At 32.2% G+C, this 23,958-nt stretch overlaps 2 protein-coding genes across 2 annotated transcripts in view; one reads left to right on the top strand and one right to left on the bottom strand.

Annotated features, from left to right (window-relative positions):
* Positions 1-23,958, top strand: part of LOC118187434 (DNA (cytosine-5)-methyltransferase 3B-like) — a 487,890-nt gene that overhangs the window by 201,008 nt on the left and 262,924 nt on the right. The window lies entirely within an intron of this gene.
* Positions 1-23,958, bottom strand: part of LOC118187428 (organic cation transporter protein-like) — a 231,287-nt gene that overhangs the window by 94,888 nt on the left and 112,441 nt on the right. The window contains exon 3 of the mRNA XM_035357647.2: positions 5,230-5,384. Coding sequence (XP_035213538.2) covers positions 5,230-5,384 — 155 coding nt within the window. The remainder of the gene's footprint in view (positions 1-5,229; positions 5,385-23,958) is intronic.

The raw sequence follows: 23,958 nt of genomic DNA, 5'->3' as shown, positions 1-23,958 counted from the left end.
TTAGGAAAGCATAATTAACAAACATGCTATATAGCACAATCTTCATAGCACAATCACACAAACATCTTCATAGCACAATCAGTCTGTAGAATCATTAGGTATTTTCGAGGCAGGAGAGATGAAAAATGAGCAATGCCCTCGCCGGGACTCGAACCACGGACCTCTCGAATACGCGTTGAGCGTGCTGACCACTACACTACGAAGGCATGCTAAGAAGGCCTGAGAAATACCTTATAAGTCATTCTGAAAGGAAGGTCGCGGATTTGATTTACACTTGAAGAACATTTTTACAAATCTTCAGATTTATGTATAGTTAAAAGTCATATTTCTTTTATTTTTTATAGTGTCACAAATTCAAAAGCGTCAATTGTATAGATGTAACTTTAAAAATGTCGATATATATATTTTCAATAAAAGATGCTTTTCCCAAAGAAGTTGCGACAACCTTTAACTCACTAATCCTTGAAATTCATTGTGTCATATAAATTGTTCTACATTTTTCTAAATAAAATATAGCAGATAAACATAGATGAAAGGAAGTCGGAAGCTTCAAATATTTTCTCTTGTAATTTCAGTAATGGAATTTTTGGTTGATCTTTACATTATGGTAACTTGGCGTTTTTTTGGCGAAAATTTGGCGACCAACTCTCCTACAGCAACACTCTATTTTTTTTCCCGCCGCCATTTTGTCTTCACGAAGTAAAGACATGTTTCTTTTCTTTTTATCTACTGAACACTTCTTCCAACAATCTACTAGCCGAATTACACTTATGCTAGAAATTTTATCTAACAAAACTGCTTAATCATGACAAATATTCACTGCAAAATTGGGAAAAAGTGCACAATACCATACTCCTTACGCGTTTTTCAAAATAACACATACACATAAACCATGTACACGCCGACTTATTTTTACTTAAAAAAACATCCCAGAATTGCACAAAAATGGCATTGCGCACACTCTTCACTATATCCATGTACACTGCTTTTTTTCTCATAAATTAGAAAAATTTCACGAAAATACATGACAATTTTCTCAATCTTTAAACCCGGTAAAAAGAACATATATAAATTACCTGATCGCGAAAAAGTAATGAACATTTCCACATATAAAATAAATAAAATATCCAAAAACTTTTACCTCTAAATTATCTATTACATTATACACCTCACCAACGAATTCATACCGCAACCATTACAAATACTTAGTGTCAGATATTTAAATTATTTCCATGCACGTTTACTTCAACTAAAACGTATACCAAATTCTTACAAACATAAAATTCACAAAATAACTATCATTTAATTAAAATATAATTAAATTCAAAAACACTACTTAAAATATAAATGAGCACATACATTAAATTAATACATACATAAATACCCATTTCGAATTCACTTTAGTTACGGCCATGGGATCCAAAAATTCACGAACACTGTTTCACACAACACAGAATAAAGCCAAATACAAAATTTCCAGATTTTTTCCCGATTTCCCCCCTTTTCCGATTAAAGAACCGTAATTCATCCATTAATATCACATGACATATCCCATGATCTCTCATTTCCCTCACACAAAATAATGCGTAATCGGAACTGAGTACTGCTCACATTATTACCAAAGTGCCAGGTAGTAACATTTATCGCGTCCAAAATGTCGCCAAACTACCAGTTACCATATTGTAAAGATCAACCGAATTTTTAATTAATAGTACTTTTGGTACTATTCCGTTTGGAGGACCGTAAAAAAATTGCAGCGAAAATGTATGCGAAAAAGCGCCAAATATAGCAAACGCACCCATTTAACAGCGCAACAAATCTAGCGTACGCGCTGTTTTCAGATTGCGTAAGTTTATATAGTTTTATACTTCTTAAGACGCCACTGAAATACTAGTTTAATTTTTAAATTCTTTTCGATATGCTATGGATTTAACAATTAGGGAATTGCCCATGACGAAAAGTGTGCAATAGAATTTTGGGTAAAGTGCAGAATCCCCTACTGCTTGACGCGTTTTTAAGAATTGCACATACTCGGTATCCATGTACATGTTATCCATGTTACGGTGAAACACCGACAACTGGAGAATGTCGACTTTCACCGGTGAATGTCAATATTCACATAGTCTCTTGGTGTATGTCCGAAATATTTTCCAAATACTCTTATTTCTGATTTACACCGGTCAATGTCAACATTCACCATGTACTAATGATGAATGTTGAACATATAACAATATTATATTTTCTTCTCCGTAATTCAGTCGCGAATAAACGCACTTGAGACTTGAAATAAGAACTTAAGAACATGAGAACCTAAAACACACAATACCTTCAAAATGAGAAAGGAAAATAATAGAAGTTAAAAACTTGCTTAATTATACAGTACGTTCTAAATGAGAAAATAAAATAACAGTAACTAAATTAAAAAATCTTACTAAATTATGTGATTCAAATCTTATTTATTGCAACAACTTAAACTATTATGGCACTTTATAACCTCTCTTTTCGACTTTCACCAGAGCATATCTGTGATTGTCGACATACACCGGTGAGGGACCGAATATACAAGAATGTAGTGCAATATTCGATCTTTCACCGACGTATTTGGTGAATGTTGACATTCTCCGGTGAAAGTCGACATTCTCCAATTTCGGTCTTTCACGGTAACATACACATCAACCCATTTTCACTTCAAAAAAATTCCCAGAATTGCACAAAAATAGCACTGCGCACACCCTTGACTTTATCTATGTACACATCGACCTATTTTCCCTTAAAAAGTAAAAGAAAATTGACAAAAACTCAATTGTTTTTACCCTTGTAAGAAGCGGCAAACAAATAAGTGGACGATTCTGCACTTTACGGAGAATTTTTTCAAAGAAAAGGCATCATTCATTATAGAAAATTATGTTTGAACAACCAACGAGATGAAACTATGCTTTAGCGATAACTCGGTAGCGAAATAGCGATACAGGCATCCATTCAGTTATGTTTAGCAATTTTTATATAAATTATAATAATGATCTGAAATAGTTATTTACTCTTATGCTTCCATTCAGTCATGTTTAGCCTTTTTATATAAATTGTAATAATAAAGTATTATATGAAGTTAACCTTTCATCTAAATTAAAACATCAATCTTAGTTATTTACTTTTATACTTCCTTTCTTTCGTTCGGGTTCCCGCAATTACTTTTAGCAATACTGGCATCAGCAATAATCCATTCAGTCATGTTTAGCCTTTTTATATAAATTGTAATAATAAAGTATTATATGAAGTTAACCTTTCATCTAAATTAAAACATCAATCTTAGTTATTTACTTTTATACTTCCTTTCTTTCGTTCGGGTTCCCGCAATTACTTTTAGCAATACTGGCATCAGCAAAAGTTTGGCGATTTTTTACGGCCCTCAAAACCGAATAATACCATACTTTTAACTTGCATGTTAAATTTTTAAATCTTGCACTTTCTACAAAAATTAATGCTATATTTTTCACAAAGGAAAAAGTTCATTTTTCATATATTTAAATTTAACTCGCTCTTTTAAAGTATAAAAATTATTCGTACTTATCACCTTTAATTTACACTTAATTTTTTATTAATTAATTAATTAAATTAATTTAATAAAATTAAATGCTTGAATGCTGCAAGTTCCATGGACTATTTTCGTGCGGGCATTTTGAGCATAGGAACATTTTGTCTTATATTAAATGTGGTGTTAGTTTATCATATTATTAATTGGCCTTGAAGAGGAAAATGATATATCTAACCTATATATTCAAGCAACTGAATTTCAAAAGCGATGATGGTGATATTGCTTCTGTTTTTAAAAGATACAAAAAGCTTGCCTTGTGTTTCTAATACATCTGATTTTTACGTTAAAATTTATAGGTGTCTTTGAGTCCCCCCCCCCATATTTTAAGCCCTGCATCTTTCCCACATTGTTCTGAAAACATTGAATTATGATAGCTAAAGTTTCAGTTTATCCAAACGTTTGCAATCAATATTGCTCGTAAAAACGCACTGAAAGAATTTATTTGCACTCTCAATTGAATTTTGGTGATCAAAACTGCGTCTAGAAAAGTGAAAAATACACAGGCAGTTAATTATGGAGAATACTTTAAATCTAATTTAAACTTTGATGCCTGTGAACTAATAGACTGTGGTAATATTTTACTAAACAATGCAACTTATCTTACTAAAAATTATTTTTCAGTTTTCCTATTAAAGTTGATTGCTGTGTTTCCTATTCTAAAATTAGTAATATGCGCAGTAATACTAATTTATCTCTAACTGCTCTTACTAATTTATCTCTAATTGCTGTTGAGATGCATTTAAGTGAAACATGGTTATTCGAAGTGTGTGCAAAATTTACAAGCTTCAGATAATATGAATTTAAAAGTTGAATAAATTTTATTTATTTGTATTTAAGTAATATATATATACCTACTTTATTTATTGCAAATATAAAACTGCCTTGATCTGGTAAATATCAAGATAAAATATATTAATAACAGGAAATATATCTGTCACATTAAATGAAATTTAGTTTTAATTATTAATAAAGCATAAATTTAAAGCTCTAAAGAAATTTACTTCTCCAGCTTAAATTATGTATGAACTTAACTTTCACGTAAATTTTAAAATGTAAATAGACAAATTATATTATTATAAAAATAATATGCTGCTCATCTTATGTATAAAAACTATCATTAAACGTTATGTAACTATTAAACTTTTAACAGAAAATAGTTTCTTCGTGATTAGGAAAGCTATCTAAATACCTGTATAAACTTCAATGAGGAATACTTCTTTAGACTTCTTGCAATTAAATATTTTATAAACTTATTATATTTTAACATATTAGACATATTTTGATAATGTTGATTACTTTAGTGATACATTTTAGAATTTCTTCAACAAAATGTTGACTGATAATATTTATCAAAGAATCAGACTTTTGTTAATATTTCATTACGTTGACAGGTTGCTACTGAATTTCCCATACATATTTTCATTTTCCTATCCCGGAAGATATCAATTTGACTGAATATATGTATTGATTAGAAGGTTATAAAAGCGGCAGTTTTTCAACACAAACATAGCCTGACATCGTAACTTTGAAAATGTTGATTGCAGCTAAAATGGTGCAATCAACATTTTCAATGTTATGTAACCAAGTAAGAGTGCTTAATGTAGATAAGCATCACTGAGTTTCTAATGTCTACTCACCTATCATGAAAGATGTTGTTGATATTGTAGCAATGCCAAACGCCGTTAAAAATCTAGCGGCAGTGAAAGTCACATGATCAGGTGCCAGTATAGTTGCCATATTTGATAAAACAGACAGGAGAACAACCCAGCAAAAGGTTTTCTTTCGGCCGAACCTGGAAAAAAAAAAGGAAACGTATACTGAATGGGATAATATAGTAAAGCAATGCTGAAACTTCATTATTATTTGTTTATGAAGGTTCTAAATTTCCCATCAGAAAGGCATTTGCACAAGCAAGTGTCATGAAAAAACGTGTTTGCTACTCATCTAGATTCATTCGATCATAACAGTAAAACTTCAATAAAGAGTAATGATGTATGGTTTCAGTTTCTTAAGACTTACAAGATTGCAGACATAACTACTAGTTTGTAACATAGAATCTTTGGACACAAATCCATTTAACATTGAGCACAGTTATGTTTTTTTTTGTTGTTATTATTATTCTCAGTTACGGTAAACATATAAAAAATATTTTACTGTTAGTCACATGTGTGATGGATTTTTGATTGAGTTGCTGTACTTTTCTTTGAGAATCTTGTTCTATGTATTTTAGGACAGGAATTCCCTGACAGCAAAATAAATTGGCAGAGTCAGTACAAAGGAAATTTATGACATCTCTTTTGCAGTTTAATGCTAAGTTAGTATGATATACCAATTTAAAACGGAGCAATAATTTAAAATTCGAAATCACTACTGATGAGATCTGAAGAAAAGTATGTTAGACACAAGTGCGGAAATTCTAGGATTCGAATATCAGAAAACAGGAATACCTTGTACATGAGGCTATTAAACAGAAACAAAACAGAACATAATAAGCCTTTTTGAGTTACAAATTTCTATGCATTGGAAATTAATTATTTAGACCTGAACTACTATTATCGCTATAAAGTCTTATGTTTAGCTGTCTTCGTAAAGTCATAAAATGTTTCTGCATAATTTTGATACATGAATTTAAACATATCGTGTAAATTTATCTTGCTGAGATGTACACAAGCACATAATCATAAATATCCACAGCAAGTGGTATATTTTGTATTTAAGAGCTATTTGTTATCAGTATCCAATTCGCATCCGAAAATGAAAAATTTTAGTGTATAAATTTAATTTTAGTGTAAAATAAATTTAAATTTAGTGTAAAATTTAATTTTAGTTAATTTTAGTGTAAAATTTTAGTGTATTGTAGTATACGCCTCAAACACAGTATTACTTACTTCTAGCTAATTTTTTTTAACTCTCTGCTTTGCTCTGCTCTGGCTTATCTTAACTTGAAAATAATTATACTGTCTTCTTTTTTTCTTTAAATAAAATAAATATACCTGTCAAACACTTTTTTTTCATTACAAATGGCGTAAAAGGTTCGTTAAGTTTTAGTGCTACTGGCATTAACTCTATACTTCTATAATCGAATAAAAAGTTATCACCTTGAAACAGTTATCCTTATTTTTATCACATTTCTATTTTCTCCTTATAGGTACAAATTTAACTCTAGTACTAAAACGAGGATTTCAATCTTAAGTATGAGGCTTGTGTATTCGCTTAACTAACTTCATACTTACAGGTTTTTATTAAAAGATAAAGGCAGCATAATATGTCCAAGTAAACAGTACTGATTTTTGTGAGGAAAAGGAACTTCGACAAGTCATGGAAAGAACAATTTTGTAAAAATCTAAGGATTCAATTTAATTAACAAATTTTTTAAACTAAATGAGAAACGTAATTATCATAGATTAAATATCGTTAAGAGTTTATTCCCTGATCTTCAGTAAGGGAGCCGGATGTTACATACAGCAACTAAAAATCGCGTTCATATTTCTATTTCCTTCATTATTTATCAACATAATCTCTAAATAACCTGTTACAGTACTCTATTTTATTCCAAGCCGTTTACATAAACTATTGTAACATTATTCGTGAAAAATATGCAGGTGCGCATTAATTAAACGCTCTCTGGGTGGGGTAAGTATTGCAAATTAGACGCGGTAATCGACTACCCACACAAATCAGTTTTATAAGCGGTTTAATTGAAGTTTTTAATTAGCATAATGCGTAACAGAATAATGTCAGAATCGGTAGTTAAATCTGTCTCTGATTGATTATCATCAAGATCACCATTTAGGCTAAAAGCTCTGAAGTATCCACCACCATCTTCGCTGCGTGATATCTAAATTCAGTATCTAATTACGCAAACTGTTGTTCCCCTAGCCTTTTTAAATTAATGGCAATTTAAGTAACAAAATAGTAGAATTAATCATTTTAATTTCGTTTTGGTACAAACAAGAAGCATTTTATTAATCATGCATAAATCAGTCTAGAAATACTTTAAAAGGTACGTAAGTGACTTTTTAAAAAATCACTAAATATTGTCCTGCGTGTGGATAATATGTTAATATTCCTTCCACGGCTTTTCTCTAGAAGAATGTTTTAACTTCATTTTCAACCGAACTTAGTAAACTTCAGATAATTATAATATGAATTCCAACAGAGATCATTATATATTCACTTTCCAGAATAATAATTGTTAAAAGAAAGGCTTCTATAAAAGTTTTTAACTTATTATCGTAAAGAGCCTTGGAAAATTATAGGGCAGCTTCTAATAATCTGTGATTCAAGAATTAAAGACCACCAAGGTGTTTGCTTCCACAATGTGAGTAAGGAGAATTACGTAATGTAAAACCTTAATATAAAAATGCAATTTTATTATGAAGTGTAATCGGAAATCGTACCCATGAGAAATTCTTAAGATGTTGTGATAATAAAATAAATAAACTCTTGCGATAGAAATTTGGGATTAAAAAAAAAAAACCTAAGAGTTGATTTAAACACTATTCGAATGAGGAAAAAAAGCAATCAATTTTGGATTTATGTAGTTGGAGCAATTTTATTTCCAACTGAATAGGGAAAATTCCTTTCGTTTGCTCTAAATACCTTCAGATGATAAAACATGACGCTGTAGACACCTTTCCCTCAAGTTTATTAAGAATTTATAGATGCTTTCTATGAGACACGTGATTCTTATCAGTTTTATGTGCATCTTATAAGAATGAAATCAAACGCAGAATTTAAAAAATCAAATGTCATGTCAGAACATCTGTTCAGAACCTCTTAACAGAGTATCTGCAACGCAATAACTTTAAGAATCGGTATTATAGAATCAGTAACCTCCCTTTTCAGCTAAAACAGTGGAAACATATTAAAGAAAATTATTGATTAATATGTTTAAAACCTTGCTGCAATTTGAACTATTTTTCCAAATCGCAACAAACACCTCCTTCAGTCCATGAAGAATTATCACCCTCACCTGTGCGCGTGATCTTATGGTGTAACTGGTAGAACCTCGAGATAATAATAGAAGTATCTGTTGTTCGAATCCCGACGAGAGCATCATTGGTTTTTTACGGCACCGACTGGCAAGGAAATAAAACTTTATCCAATACTCCTTAAATTTATAGATTGGGAGTTATGGAGTTAGTGTAAAAATTTTAGAATTTAAATGCTTACCTTGTAAGGTTCCTTTAGTTCACTAACCAGTTATTTTAATTTTGGTATCTCCTCTGAATTCTCTTATTTTCCGACCACATTTCCTCGCCATGATGCAAATTAAGTAGGTGAACTAGAGTATATAAACGGAAAGTTTAGACAGAAAATATTGTTTTTCATTCTGCGCATATACGTTTATTCCTTAATTAACGCCATCGGCCTTTGAGCTATATTATCGATAGGTTAAAATTCTTAGTATTTACAAGCCTAAGCACCAAGGATTCCACGATACACGAAGTTTAGACAGAGCGTGGTGTACGCTGGTGTCGCCGAGGTTTGTTGTTTTGTCCTCCAGCAGTTAATCTTAGTAGCGGCTACGCATTCTGACCGTCTAGTTAGGATATCGCCGGTGTAGGTTTCTGAGTCAGCCTGTTAGATTAAATTAAATTGTGTAGTGTCGCACTACTTCTTCCCTTTTGAATTCATTGTCATCTTTAAGTTATCATCCCAAGTAGTAGATGCTATTGTAAGCACGAAGTCCAAGCCTTTCTGTTAGAGTTATGCTTAATAAAAAGGACTTTTTACACCCTTTCTCTGTTGTGTTCATCTTCACTTCTGTGCGAGAGGTCGCCAGGTTGTACACTGAGATCTATTCACATTGCATGATGGCTAAAAAGGTTAGATCTTGTAACCTGGTGAGCCATCTGATATTGCCATCACTTATATAACTCCCTGTCTTGAAGAAAATAATTCAAAAGAAACAGTTATGGGCCTTTGTGTCGATAATATGAATTCTAATTTTGGAGGAGCTGACAGACATGGAGAAAATAATTCAAAAGAAACAGTTATGGGCCTTTGTGTCGATAATATGAATTCTAACTTTGAAGGAGCTGACAAACATGGAGAAAATAATGATTTTGTTAAACTGAAAGGAAACTTTAATCATGGTTTAATTGGAGCGTATTATCATTGTAAGAACATTAACATTGTAACATTAACAATAACATTGTAAGAACATCAGCTGATGTTTGGTGGGTGATGTAGAAATTATTACTTCTAAGATTACTAGAGATCTTATATTGTTAGAGTAGAAACATTAAAAAATTTCTGAAACTTCGTAGAAACCAGTTTTTCAATGATACAAGGGTTAGCATTACTCTCCGCCATTGAAATGGTATTCCAAGTACTTTACAATTGAAGGCTTATTTTCGATCTCAAAACTGCCCCATGCCTATTTTTAAATTCTTTGAAAATCCAGTGGCAGAAGTCTGGCAACATTTTATTAACACTCAGGCTTCAATATTTCATTAAGTTATTACAGTAACTGAAAATTAAACTGCGTTTGTATTTGACGTAATTGCTTCAACGGATGCTTTAAAAATTTCAATATTGAGCAAGATAGAGGATAACTTTATTCCAATAAATGTTAAAAAAAAACTGTAGAGAATCTTTAAGACAATAGAGACGTGTCAGAGAACGAAATTGTTGAATTTCGACAAGTTATTGTTTCATTTTATCAGACTACTCTTACTTATTTGGAGAAATGGACAAAAAAGTATTTCAGGAAATGGAAACGTACAGATGGATCATTTTAAATGAAATTCATTCTTGGAATCGGAATGAAGCAGCCTTTTTGTTAATTAATAAAATGATACCAGACCATAAATTATTTGGATATATGTGAGAAATATGTTTACCTTAAACAATATATCACAGGAAAAAATATTGGTATGGTAAAAAAATAAGATGTGCCCAGTTCAGAGATGGATGGAAATAACTGCCAATTTTAATAAGAACCAGCTTCCTCGTTCAAATGTTTTAAAATTACCAAGAGTTTTTCTTTTGTCTTCCTGGCACTAATGCTGCAACTGAGCGATTATTTAGCATTACGAACAGTTTTTGGACTAGTGATAAGACACAGCTTAAAGTGGACACTTTGAGCGTAAGTTAATCACCAAAATAAACTTTGATGAAAATTGCTCGTACTTTTATACAAAGGATCAAAAAAGAAAAAGATGTCGTAAGAAATATTCATCCTTCTGAGCAATATAAGGCTATTTCATGAAAATAATTGAGAAGTTTATTGGTACTATTCGGTTTCGAGGGCCGTAAAAAATCGCCAAACTATTGTTGATGCCAATGCTGCCAAACATAATTACGGCAACCCTAATAATTGCGGAAAGAAAGGAAGTATAATAGTAAATAACTATCTAAGATTGATGTTTTAATTTAGATGAAAGGTTAATTTCATATAATACTTTTTTATTATTATAATTTATATGAAAAATACTAAACATGACTGAATGGAAGCATAAGAGTAAATAACTATTTCAGATCATTATTATAATTTATATAAAAATTGCTAAACATAACTGAATGGATGCCTGCATCGCTATTTCGCTACCGACTTATCGCTAAAGCATAATTTCATCTCGTTGTTTATTCAAACGTAATTTTCTATAATGAATGATGCCTTTTCTTTGAAAATATTCTCGGTAAAGTGCAGAATCGCTCACGTATTTGTTTGCCGCTTTTTACAAGGGTGAAAACAATCGAATTTTTGCCAATTTTCTTTTACTTTTTAAGTGAAAATAGGTGGATTTTTAAGTGAATAAAATTACATAGATAAAGCCAAGGGTGTGCGCAGTGCCATTTTTGTGCAATTCTGGGATTTTTTTTAAAGTTAAAATAGGTCGATGTGCACAAGGATACCGAGTATGTGCAATTCTTAAAAACGCGTCAAACAATGGGGGATTATGCACTTTACCCAAAATTCTATTGCCGACTTTTCGTCATGGGCAATTCCCAAATTGTTAAATCCATAGGATATTAAAAAGGGATTTAAAATCAAAAAAAGGATTTAAAAATTAAACTAGTATTTCAATGGCGTCTTAAGAAATATAGAACTATATAAACTTACGCAATCTGAAATCAGCGTGTACGCTAGATTTGACGCGCTGTTGAATGGGCGCGTTTGCTAGATTTGGCGCTTTTGCGCATACATTTTCGCTGCCATTTTTTACGGTCCTCAAAACGGAATAGTACCAGTTTATTATTTTGCTTAAAAATGAATACTGCGCTTTGATTTATTTTTTATTTATTGAAAAATATTATATATCACAATTAAAAAGTAAAATGAAAATTCTTTATTTTGATTTATATATACCTACATACCACCTCCACCCCAATAACAATAATAATAAAAAAAATTTATTTATAAAAGAAAATTACTTAAAAAACAATATATATATATATATATACACAGACAGAGAGAAAGAGAGAGCGTGACGAATTTCGAAATCTGGTCAGCTTAAGTAAAAGGGCAACCTTAATCACCTTAGCACTTCTGAAGGTCTCAATGATTTCGTGAAACGTCAAGAAAATAAAACCACGCTGAGAAGGTGAACAGAAAAGAATATTGGAGAAATTCTTTCCACGTTTCTATTCCAAGAACAATAGTCTACGCGACCGTTAATGTTGATGATAGTGATGACGATCTTATCTGTGGAACTCCTGTCGATGCCGACACAAAAAACTAGTCCGCCAAGCTGAATTATGCATGCAGTGGCCACTCGCTCGTTTAATTCCCATCCACTTAGAGTCGTACGCTGCAATTTAGTTCTCGACTCGACTGCTTTTGCATCGATATTTACTTATTTCACCATTCCAGCGTCACTCCTTAGATTCCTGATACACTTCGAAAGCAAACTTAGATGGAGAGATTGTGCTATAGCAGAAGTCACGGGTCGGAGATGTATGCTATTATTCTAAACCTAATAATCTTAAAAGAGGATATTGCGTGTGGTAAGTTGCTAAAAATCATTGCCGTTAAGATAAAAGTACCAAAAATACTGCGTAACACGCTTTTATCTTTAAGGAAACGACGTACGCCAATATCTAAAAACCAAATTTCCCAATGATTTCCACAAAATTCATTAGAATTTTTATGCGGGAAAGCATATTTCCAGTTTTATGCAATACTATACAGTAACTATTCGCTTTTACGAAATTTCTTATAACGTTCTGTTATCATGTGTTTGAAATTACACATAAAAAACATTTAAAATAACCTAATATAAAAAAAGCTTTATTACATACTTTACTATGAAAGAAAGAGTAGATACATTCAGTCCCCCCCCCCGATGTGTGCTATTATTCTAAACCTAATAATCTTAAAAGAGGATATTGCGTGTGGTAAGTTGCTAAAAATCATTGCTGTTGAGATAAAAGCACCAAAAATACTGCGTAACACGCTTTTATCTTTAAGGAAACGATGTACGCCAATATCTAAAAACCAAATTTCCCAATGATTTCCACAAAATTCATTAGAATTTTTATGCGGGAAAGCCTATTTCCAGTTTTATGCAGTACTATACAGTAACTATTCGCTTTTACGAAATTTCTTATAACGTTCTGTTATCATGTGTTTGAAATTACACATAAAAAACATTTAAAATAACCTAATATAAAAAAGCTTTATTACATACTTTACTATGAAAGAAAGAGTAGATACATTCAGTCCCCCCCCGAAAAAAATGGAGGATAGTTCTATGTCTTCCCTTCTGCTCGGCGGATTGGCGAAATTCAATTTGAATTTTCATGTCTGGAAAGCGCGATGTTTGCTATATATTATATTTACGTATAGCATTGTTCTAACATAAGTATTTTCAGACAAAATCGATCTTTTCTACAATGACATCGACTTTTTTTCTATAATTCTATCCTAAACCTCAAATCATGCCAGTATCAAGGTTCATAAAAATCACCCGAGAAGTTTTTAAAAAATTAGGTCTCAAAATTTTAACTCTTCAAGTGTTAATTGAATTTGGTATATATTTATTAATACCTCCTTTTTAATAAAACTTGCTTGATTCCTTCTTTCAGAATTCGAAATTTAGACTCAATCTAAATAAAAGTCGCATATTTTCTAAATTTGTATTTTTAAATAATTTTTGTAAATTTTTCGAAAAATGTTTTTATTTATAACCAATAAAATTTTTACCATCACCTTTAAGTAGGTGTATTTGTAGGCATACCTGCAAGAAATAAAGAGCTTTTATTCAAAATTTCCCAAGGTATAGTTGAATTAATTATATTGGCGCGTTTTGAAATTTGGTATGTTTGTTATAAGCCATAATAACTCCAAATGTATTTCACGCTCTTTTTTGTAATCTTCGGTGAATTGCAACAGTTAGTTTGAGCATTAAATTTCCCATCTTTTAATGAGGATTGTTCTCTAACATGGAAACCTATTTGTTTAATTTATAAAGAATATTAATGCAAAATATAAAGATTTTTTTCTTTCAATTAAGAGTAAATTTTTACCTTCTGCATTTTATCGCCTGCTATTTTACTTTAATTAAGTTAATTTACTTAATTAAGTTAATTTTATGTGCAATGAAATTTACTTTTGTTGAAGTCAAAAATTGTGCATCATAAACTCGTTCAATATTTCCGAGTACGTCAAAAATACAATATAAACAAAACATACTTTCTTCTTCTAGAGAAATGTTTAACAGCGGCAAAATTTACTAGAATATAAGATTTTTCTTCTTTTTTTTTTTTGTGTGTGTGTGTAGCAAGGGCACCAAATATAGTTTCAAAGATTTTGAAACACATTTCGTCGTCTTTACTGCGCAGTCGTTCTTAAAACTAACTGTTGCTTTCGTTATAAAGGTGCCCTGATTATCATCAAAGACCCAATTTTTCGATGCAAAATATATTTTTATGCAAACATATGATGTGGAATGAACTCACTTTTAAAAGCCAAATTGTGATTTGTCAAAATCTGAATTGTAATCATTAGTAATATAATAAATAATTATTATTGTTATATAAGTATTTCTCCCATTTTCCTAGCGTGCCTTCGTGGTGTAGTGGTTCTGCACGTTGGGCCGGTGTTCCGGAGTTCCGTGGTTCGATTCCCGGCGAATGCGGTTACTAATTTTTCATCTCTCCGGCTTCCAAAAAATTCTAATGTCTCTACAGTGGCGCCCGAACTAAAAGGGTGTTGGATGAGGACCCAGGATTTGGCGATTGGGTCCCCTGAAAACTCCAGTCGCCCTTTAAAAAGGGGAGTCTATAAGGTATTTCTCCCACTTTTCTAGCGTGCTTTCGTTGTGTAGTGGTTCTGCACGTTGAGCCGGTATTCCAAAGGTCCGTGGTTCAATTCCTGGCGAAGGCGGATGCTAATTTTTCATCTCTCCGGCTTCCAAAAAATCCTAATGTCTCTACAGTTATATTTATTTTCATATTATTATTATTATTTCTGTTAAATTTATGTTTTATTAGAATTTATTTAAATTTTTCTTGTGAACTAATTAAAAAAATTTAAAGGTTCTCCTTCTGTATGGATTTATTGCTAATTTTACATCAATTAAAATTTTAACACTTGAACATCTAATCCTTCCGTCAACACTAGCAAAGTGTACAAATTAAGTGAGTGACAGTGGCAATGTCATTCAAATACAGCAAAGCATATAGAGGCTAGCTGTCTAAGGAAAGGAATGCTTTCATGAAGGGTTACAGCCGAAAACATCGCGGCAAAAACATCGCAGACGAAAACGTCGCGGAGAAAACAACGCAAGACGAAAACGTCGTGCTACAAAACATCGTGGGAGAAAACATCGCAGTTCTAAAACATCGCGGTACAAAATATCGTCGTCGAAAATAAAGCGGTTCAAAAACTTCGCAGTTTTAAAACATCGTCGTCGAAAATATCGTGGTAAAAAATAAAGTATCTACAAATCATCGCATGACGATTACATCGCACACATGCTTTTTTCAGCTTTAATAACTATAAATGTATATTCCCGTAATGATTTGTGAGCGCAAGATGGAAAGAAGGATAATTTTTACTTTCATATTTTTTGTTAATCAATAAATTTTTGCTGAGAAAACAAAAAGGAAACTTAAGCATAGAAAATTAATGCAACTTATAGCACTTAATAGAATTTTAAAACGACATAGTTAACTAACAAAGGCCCATTTTTTATAAAGTTTTTACTGGTAATTTTCATGAAAGGTATAATCTATAAGTTGCATTTAATTTTCTATGCTTAAGTTTCCTTCTTACGTTTTCAGCAAAACATTTATTAGTTAATAAAAAAATGTGAAAGTAAAAATTATCCTTCTTTACATCTTGCGCTGACAAATTATTATGGGAATATCCATTTACAATTATTAAAACCTGAAAAAAGCATGTCTGCGATGTTATCGTCATGCGATGATTTGTAGATACTTTATTTTTTACCACGATATTTTCGACGACGATGTTTTTAAACTGCAAAGTTTTTGAACCGCTTTATTTTCGACGACGATATTTTGTACCGCGATGTTTTAGAACTGCGATGTTTTCTCTTTGCGATGTTTTCTCCCACGATGTTTTGTAGCACGACGTTTTCGTCTTGCGTTGTTTTCTCCGCGACGTTTTCGTCCGCGATGTTTTTGCCGCGATGTTATCGGCGGACACCTTCATGAAGGTATTTTCTAAGGAAACGTGACTCGCATTCATGTTGCACATGGGTAAAATCACGAACACCACGCAGCCAGCTCGTTCATCCTAGTTGGTTTCCAAGACAAACCATCAACAGTCAACTGCTCTGCCACTGAGACCGCTTAAATTAAGAACGAGGTTATTAGATTTTAGAAGTATCTTTCATGAACTAACCAGTTATTATGACTTAAGTCTTGTCTGTAACTTGTCCTTTCTCTATTGCTCACTGGAATGCAAATTACCTTTGCATGTACTTAATTTGAGGGTTATGAATCTTTATTAAGAGAGCTTCTGGCAATTGCGTCTTGCTGTTAGCAGTTTTAGGAAGCTCTGTTTAAAAATTAATTCCGGCTTTAGCATTCTCGCTAACCGATGCTTTAAGTATTCTCTGCTAAAATATATCAACCAGCTTATTCTATTGAATGTGAGTCTTAGACTACGTTAGCGACGTTCGAATTTAATTGTTTGTTCTGTTAATTTAAAAGTATCCAAAAGTTTTGGAAATTTCGTCCGTAGCTCAACTTGCGCCTTCATATTCAAACTGAAAGTAAAATAAAAAGGTTATTTAAACCAACCTTCTATATTTTATGAGTTGCAACATACTTAGTTTCAGGTCTCGCTATCTGTTTAGTAGGGTCTGCAGGATTTTGATTCTAGTGTCCAATTATAATAGCAATCCTACAGATTCTAATTTCCTATTTGAATTTCAAATATTTAAAACAATGTTTCGTAGAGAAACTCTAGCAGAAACTATTTTACTTTCAGCAGTTGTTGATGAAAAGGAAGGCGACGCTTTTATTGATATGAATCTCGCAGAAAACAAGCTGGTTCAAACATGAGTATGGTATATAGCGAATACAAAAGGGAGGATGATTTAAAGCATTTAAAGTTTTTTTGACGCAAAAAACTATTAAGAAAAATTTAAGGCATTACAAAAAGAAAATATTTATTTATTTATTTATTATTTAATTATTTGTATTTATTTACATAAAATTTAGTCTTTTCTATGTTATGCTTTTTGAGTTTTGGGTTCTATTGTTATATTATTGCAGATATTACTGCAAGCAAAAAACAGTGGAGTTTTGGTAATTAGTTTTTAAGCTACTAAGCCGTAATTGAAATGAAAGTTCAGTTGCATTTGCTATTTTTGTATACACTTGGTGTTCTTGGAATCTAAGCTAAGCACGGGATGATTATCCCTCTACGTTATTCACCATGGGAAGATTAAACAAGTATTTAGACTAAACAGCGTTACTTTTATCTTACAAAGTGAGGTGTTAAAACAATGCTGCAATTTTTTTTTTTAGTAGCTGATTAAACTAGCTGAGAATTAAATCTTGCGCTATTCGTTTGGAAACCGTTGTATTGCATGGTAATCCATCTTTCCACCTCTCAGTAACCACTCGGGAGAGCCGCTCTGTCCTGTAACTAAGTATGTGTACTATGTCATCCCACGGGTTCAGCGGGTCATCCGTTTGATTTGTCTTATGGTATTATTTTCGCTTCACAAAACTCAAGTGTCCTTTCATAGGATATTTTTTTTTCTGTCACGGAAAAGATAAAAGGGATGCGACATTCTACTCGTAGAGCCGTGTCAAAAACAGACCCCTACATGACTTCTTTTTAATTACCTGTCGTATTTGTGTTAAGGTAGGAATTTGAATCAATAACGTCTTTATTTTTTAATGAACTTTGATTACTTAATTGCCATGCTGTAAATTTACACCAAAACTGATTACCTGAACTTCAATTAGTTTGACTAATTATCGCAACTAGAAATTTGAAGTGAATACCGACTTTCCGAACTGATACTGATTCAAAGTCAAATTTCTAATATTTATTTTTTTGAGGAGGGGGTGGGAGTGTTCCTTCAGTTTCGGCTTATTGAAACTTGACTATATTTGTATTGATTATTCGCTTTGTTCCATAAAAGCGAGACTTTTGCACGATATACCTATATTGCAGTGCATAGTTTCAATTTAAGGCCGCCCAGTCGGTATACTGGTCAGGGAAGCTGACTGCGATGCCGAAGGGCCTGGGTTCGAATCCCTGAAAAGGCATGGTTGTAATTGTACGTCCCTTCATAGGAAAGGCGATGGTGGCCCACCTATTAGGCGCTTCCATAATAAAGAGACCACCACAACCGGCCTTGTATAAATTAATAGACTAGGTTACATTCGTAATTGCTCACAATCTGCCATTAAAAAAAAGTTTCAATTTAAGTATTTAGCAATATAAGCTACGTTTAAGAGTTTGACTGTTTTGATCATAATCTTCTCTTGTAGTAAAAATCTACGAAACATTAATTTTATATTAACCCTCATACTGAGAAAGTTTTAAATTTAATCTTTTCCTCATATTATTATAGATAATTAAGAGAATGTGCTCCTTAATTTATCGTTTACTGGTCTTTAAACTTATCAAAATTATATGATTTAGAATGTTTGCACCCGATACGATACCGGATCATAAGGTGGGATAGGATAAAGGCTGGATTCTATTGACCAAAAGCGTTTGGGAGATGCTTTATTCCTCTATCAGTTAGTAAACAAATTTAAACTCAACTATTGGTATCTGGACTTTACTTTAAGCTTAATTTGCAGTTAAAAAATCTAGAAAATGAAAAGTATTCACCCTCGAATATACAACTAAGTGATTCTAAACTTAAATTTTAAAAGAATATGAAAAGAACATAAACTTTTTAAAAATTGTAGAAATTGTAGAAAATTGTAGAAAAAAATTAATATTCTTGTGTCTACTTTGAAAACAAATGTTTCTGAAAGAAGAAATTGGAAGAAAGCCTGCGTAAAACCACTTCAAAGAAACTGAAAGCTCAAGGAAAAGTATCTTATATAGGTTTAAATCATATTTTATTGAGGTTTTACACTCGGTGCACCGCTTCGAATATTCCAGTGAATGGGCCTATACCAGCGAAAAAGACAGAAGAAATAACATCGCAAAGGGCGATTATTTTTCACTGAAGGGCTGTAAAAATTTAAATTTCGGTACTGAACATCGTATCATGTTATAATTGAAGAATCTGAAAGATGAATCCGAATTTATTGGAAATTCATAAATTTATCCAAAAGCGTATACACATATCAGTTAAAAATGTTTCGTGGAGAAACTCTAGCAGAAACTATTTTACTTTCAGCAGTTGTTGATGAAAAGGAAGGCGACGCTTTTATTGATATGAGTGTCGCAGAAAACAAGCTGGTTCAAACATGAGTATGGTATATAGCGAATAAAAAAGGGAGGATGATTTAAAGCATTTAAAGTTTTTTTGACGCAAAAAACTATTAAGAAAAATTTAAGGCATTACAAAAAGAAAATATTTATTTATTTATTATTATTTAATTATTTGCATAAAATTTAGTCTTTTCTATGTTATGCTTTTTGAGCTTTGAGATTTCAAAAATGAAAAATTTGAACTTATTCAAAAATATGGATAATCTTTTATCTAACTAAAACATGATTATCATCCTACATTTGTAGGATGATAAAATTATGTAAAGCAATGACACAATGATAAAAATGAGGAAAATTGTTTTTTGACTAAACTTCTAAATAAAAATATAGATAATAAAACTTTCTCATTTATATATATCATTTCTGAACGATCCACTGAAAGACGCATTAACCGTGCTTAACGGTATTTTCTCTTTTAATGCAGAATGCAGTTTTCATTGTCATTGTGAAGAAAACTGGATAACAAATTATTCTTCAGAAAAAAAGTGTTATTAAATTTTAAAAAATATATGAATAAACATGTAATGAATGAATAGAATTTTTTTAAGTAACTATTTGAACTATAATTCAACCACACAAGTCTAAAACAAAATTCTTAAGAAAAAATCTAAAAATAACAACTTATCAAAAGATATTATGTGAAGTATAAATGTATGCACGAAAAGAAAAAAAAAACGATTATCCTTTTTTTCCGGTCGCGCAGAATGAAAGGGAAAGGGAAATAGGTTGCCGTAAACGGGGTAGTTCTCTAAGTGAATTATTCTTGGCTCAAAGTAAAAACAGTGCTCCAAAAGAAATTTTTAAATTTCTGATATTCCACGCCAAATTTTACAAAATTTGGTTTTTAGACATAATTTGAGTCGTAGAATCGAAATATGAAAAAAAAAAACTTGTCCTGTCGTTTCAGAAAAAAGGTCTGATTTTGTGTCAAAATACGTATGTTAGAACAACGCTATTTGTAACTATAATATCTATCGTAACTCGCGCTTTCAAGACGAAAGTTGAATTTCGTTAGACGGCCGAGTAAAACAGCTTATACAGAATTGTCACTTTTTGGGGGGGTTGACTGAATGTACATTATATTTAATTGTTCGTAAATTAATTAACAAAGTAATGTTCCAAATTAAGTGCATCGGGACCTTCTGAACAGCCAACAAACCAGCAACATTTTTTTTAAGTGTCTTATAGATTATTTATATGATTTTATTTTAAAAACGAACTCTCGAATGCCTCATTTCAGTGCAATCTAGTCATTTTATTCTCGGAATGCTTAAGTGATTTTTATATGCAGGCATACCATTTTCTGCTTTCGATATAATATAATAAAAAGCATTAGCATATATTTCATTACTATGTAATGAGAATTTCCCGCTGTCTTTTCTCTGAAACAAGAGCTTGCATCCGATAAAATTCGTGAGTTGTTATTAGCGCTGTTTCATTCTGAATATTTCACAAATTAATTGAGTAGGTATAATGACTGAAATGGAAGAAGCATAGAAATCAGTTCATCAAAACATGTTGCATATCTCCGCGGATATTAAAAAAATATTATAACCCTTCTAAAAATGCTAAATCATTGGACGACAGTATTTCCAAGAAAATAACTATTTTAAACATTAATAGTTTTTAGTTTAAGTGCAAAGTATGAAAAAGGCACAAGACAAACAATCATGAGCTTAATGTTGCAGTTATATTGCGTATGTTTCTGCATAATGGCAAAAGAAATACTTTTTTAATTACTTCTTGAATTACGTTTTGTAATATAGCTTAAAAACAATCCATATAAAAAAAGAATTCATTAAAAAACGTGTATTTCTTTCAAGACTTCAGATTAGTTTTTCTGGGAGTTTGGTATTTCCAAAGAAAATTTTCATATTGGTATAAAATTCAAGTCACAGAAAATTTGCTTATAAAATCCAAAATCTCCTAAACTACTCTCATCAAATAGAGGTTATAATCTAAAATTATGTCTTACTTAAATGAATACAGAACTGAATGACTAAAATGTGACTTTATCAATTTTTTCTATGAATATTTTCACCAGTATGCTAAATCAAATGTTTACTTTTAGCTAAAATATTCATGTTAGAAATTATAAATCGAAATTAAAGTTTACGGACTTTTTATCAGCACAGAATCTTTTAAAATTTATGTTTTAAACTTCGTGCTGAAAACCTTAAAAACAAGAAATGGAAACAGATTTAATTCATTTATTTAAAAGTTACATTTAATGTTTAGAGTTATTGATATCAGTTTGATGATTTCAGTGTCACTTTAAATAACAGTCGAATAATTGCTCGAATATGAATGAATTGTGATCGGATTCAATATTTTCTTTCTGAAATTTTGAACCCCTTTAGAGCTTATGAATGTTTAAAAGGAGTGTTCATCAGCAAGAATTACGTAATTGCTCGAATATGAATGAATTGTGATCAGATTCAATATTTTCTTTTGCTGAAATTTTGAACCACTTTAGAGCTTATGAGTGTTTAAAAGGAGTGTTCATCAGCAAGAATTACGTAAATGATGCTTTTATTTTCTTTATATGAGAACTTTTTTTCCTGATAGCAATGATAGCAATGGCATTAATGGCATTGTGTTCTTTTCATAGTTGTTCTACTGTCCACTACAAGTTTGCTAAAACTACCAGTGTCATTTGTAGATTATTTGTTACATGAAATACATTATGCAGAATTTAGATGACAGTATGTAGAATTAGATGCTGATAGAAAAGTCCTATTATCTATCAGCAATATTTATCATTTATTTTCTAGTATTTTAAATTTATCTGTCATCATCGAGTACTTATAAATGTTGTTATTGTCTTGACCATATTACATGGAACTATGGTTGCCACAGCCTACTCCAAAGAGGCGTTGGACCACCTAAATTTTGAGGTAGAAGAACCCGGGGGGATATCCGGGGTTTCCCACTCCTCTCCCCTTCCGAAGCCCACCAGCGGCCGAGCGGTAAAGATGCTGAACACTGGTAGTTCGGTCCGAGGTTCGAATACCGCGAACGCGCTGGCTGCATGGCTGTGTTCGTGGTTTTCCCCATGTGTAACGTGTATACGTGTCAGTTTCCGTTAGAAAGCCCTCCACGAAGGCATCCCTCCCTTTAGGCAGATAGCCCTCGTGTGCTTTGCCATAATTGAATTGAATAATCCAATCCATCCTCTCCGATTCCATCAATCAACACGAGAGGACTTTCGGCTCGCCGCACATTTAGAGTGCCGCCATGCCGCACCAACACTATACATTTACAAACATCCATGTCTTCTCCGGGATTTGAACCCGGGCCCTTAAGCTCCTGTAACTACTATACCGTCTGGGCCACGATTACTTATATACATGAGTAACATTTCTTCAAATTTATGGTTATAGGTAGTCAGTTGTATATACAAAAGATTCATTCTTGGAAAAGGAATTACCCAGTGCCTACTTCGACAAACGGGAAGTGATTTCGAAATATTTAGATAAACAAATAGGATAAAAGGAGGATAAGATCGCTAAGGGAATTTTATCGTCTCCAGTTCTTTTGCAGTTCGCTACTCCGTGTGGTTAGAGAAAATGCTTTGTTCAGCCGGAAATGCCAACTGGTATTGCATCCTGTGAGACGGGAGAAAATGATAATGAATAAAAGATCGAATGCTTTTGCTATTATTGTTTCCGAATAGATTATCACCGGGTCTGCAGGCTTTCTTCGTATTACTCATTGATCAAACTACTAGGTTCTGTGGTAGAGTCCTGAATATCTTTATAAATCTAAGTATTTAATGGCCTTTCCTTTTATTCTGTCAGGAAAGAGAGTACCTAATAAAGATATTTGTAAAAAATAGGTTAAAAATGGTTTTCTAAAAGTATACTGATACAGGGAAATGTGCGAGACGTTTTTGTAAAACAGAAAATGGGGGTGGGAGAAACTAAAAAGTGCAGGATGATGCTAGAGAAGATTTTTCTGTAAACAAGCAAAAAATTATCATACAAACTTAAAATCACTAAACTTCAAGTTACCTTTGCCAATGGGCAATATTTACGCCAGTTCATGCAGCCACCTTTTTAAAATTTGAAGCAAACGATTAAAGTTTTTTTAGCTAATACCTTTCCTGCCCTTCGCAGGAGCAGACACTTTGCTGATCATCTTTAGAAGTTTTTGGTTTTCCGGAGAACACGGCCTGGCAAATCAGCTATATCCTCCTCGATATTCGAGCCTAGGGATTTCACTTGTTAGCTTTACTATCTGTACCACATGCAGACGCAAGGGGATGAGATTATTCTTTGTATTCTTCCCCATTCAAAGGGCCTACCAGCGGCCGAGCGGTAAAGTCGCTGAACTTTGGTAGATCGGTACGAGGTTCCAATCCAGCGAACGGGCTGGCTGCATGGCCTTTTTCGTGGTTTCCCCATGTATAACGTATATACGAGCCAGTTTACCTTAGAAAGCCCTCCACGAAGGCATTCCTCCTATT

Source organism: Stegodyphus dumicola, chromosome X1 (assembly GCF_044657685.1).
Source record: "Stegodyphus dumicola isolate Sdum_Otavi_A_Nest chromosome X1, ASM4465768v1".
Classification (NCBI taxonomy): Eukaryota; Metazoa; Arthropoda; class Arachnida; order Araneae; family Eresidae; genus Stegodyphus; species Stegodyphus dumicola.
The sequence above is the reverse complement of the archived record's forward strand: the minus strand, read 5'-3'. Positions and strand labels throughout refer to the sequence as shown.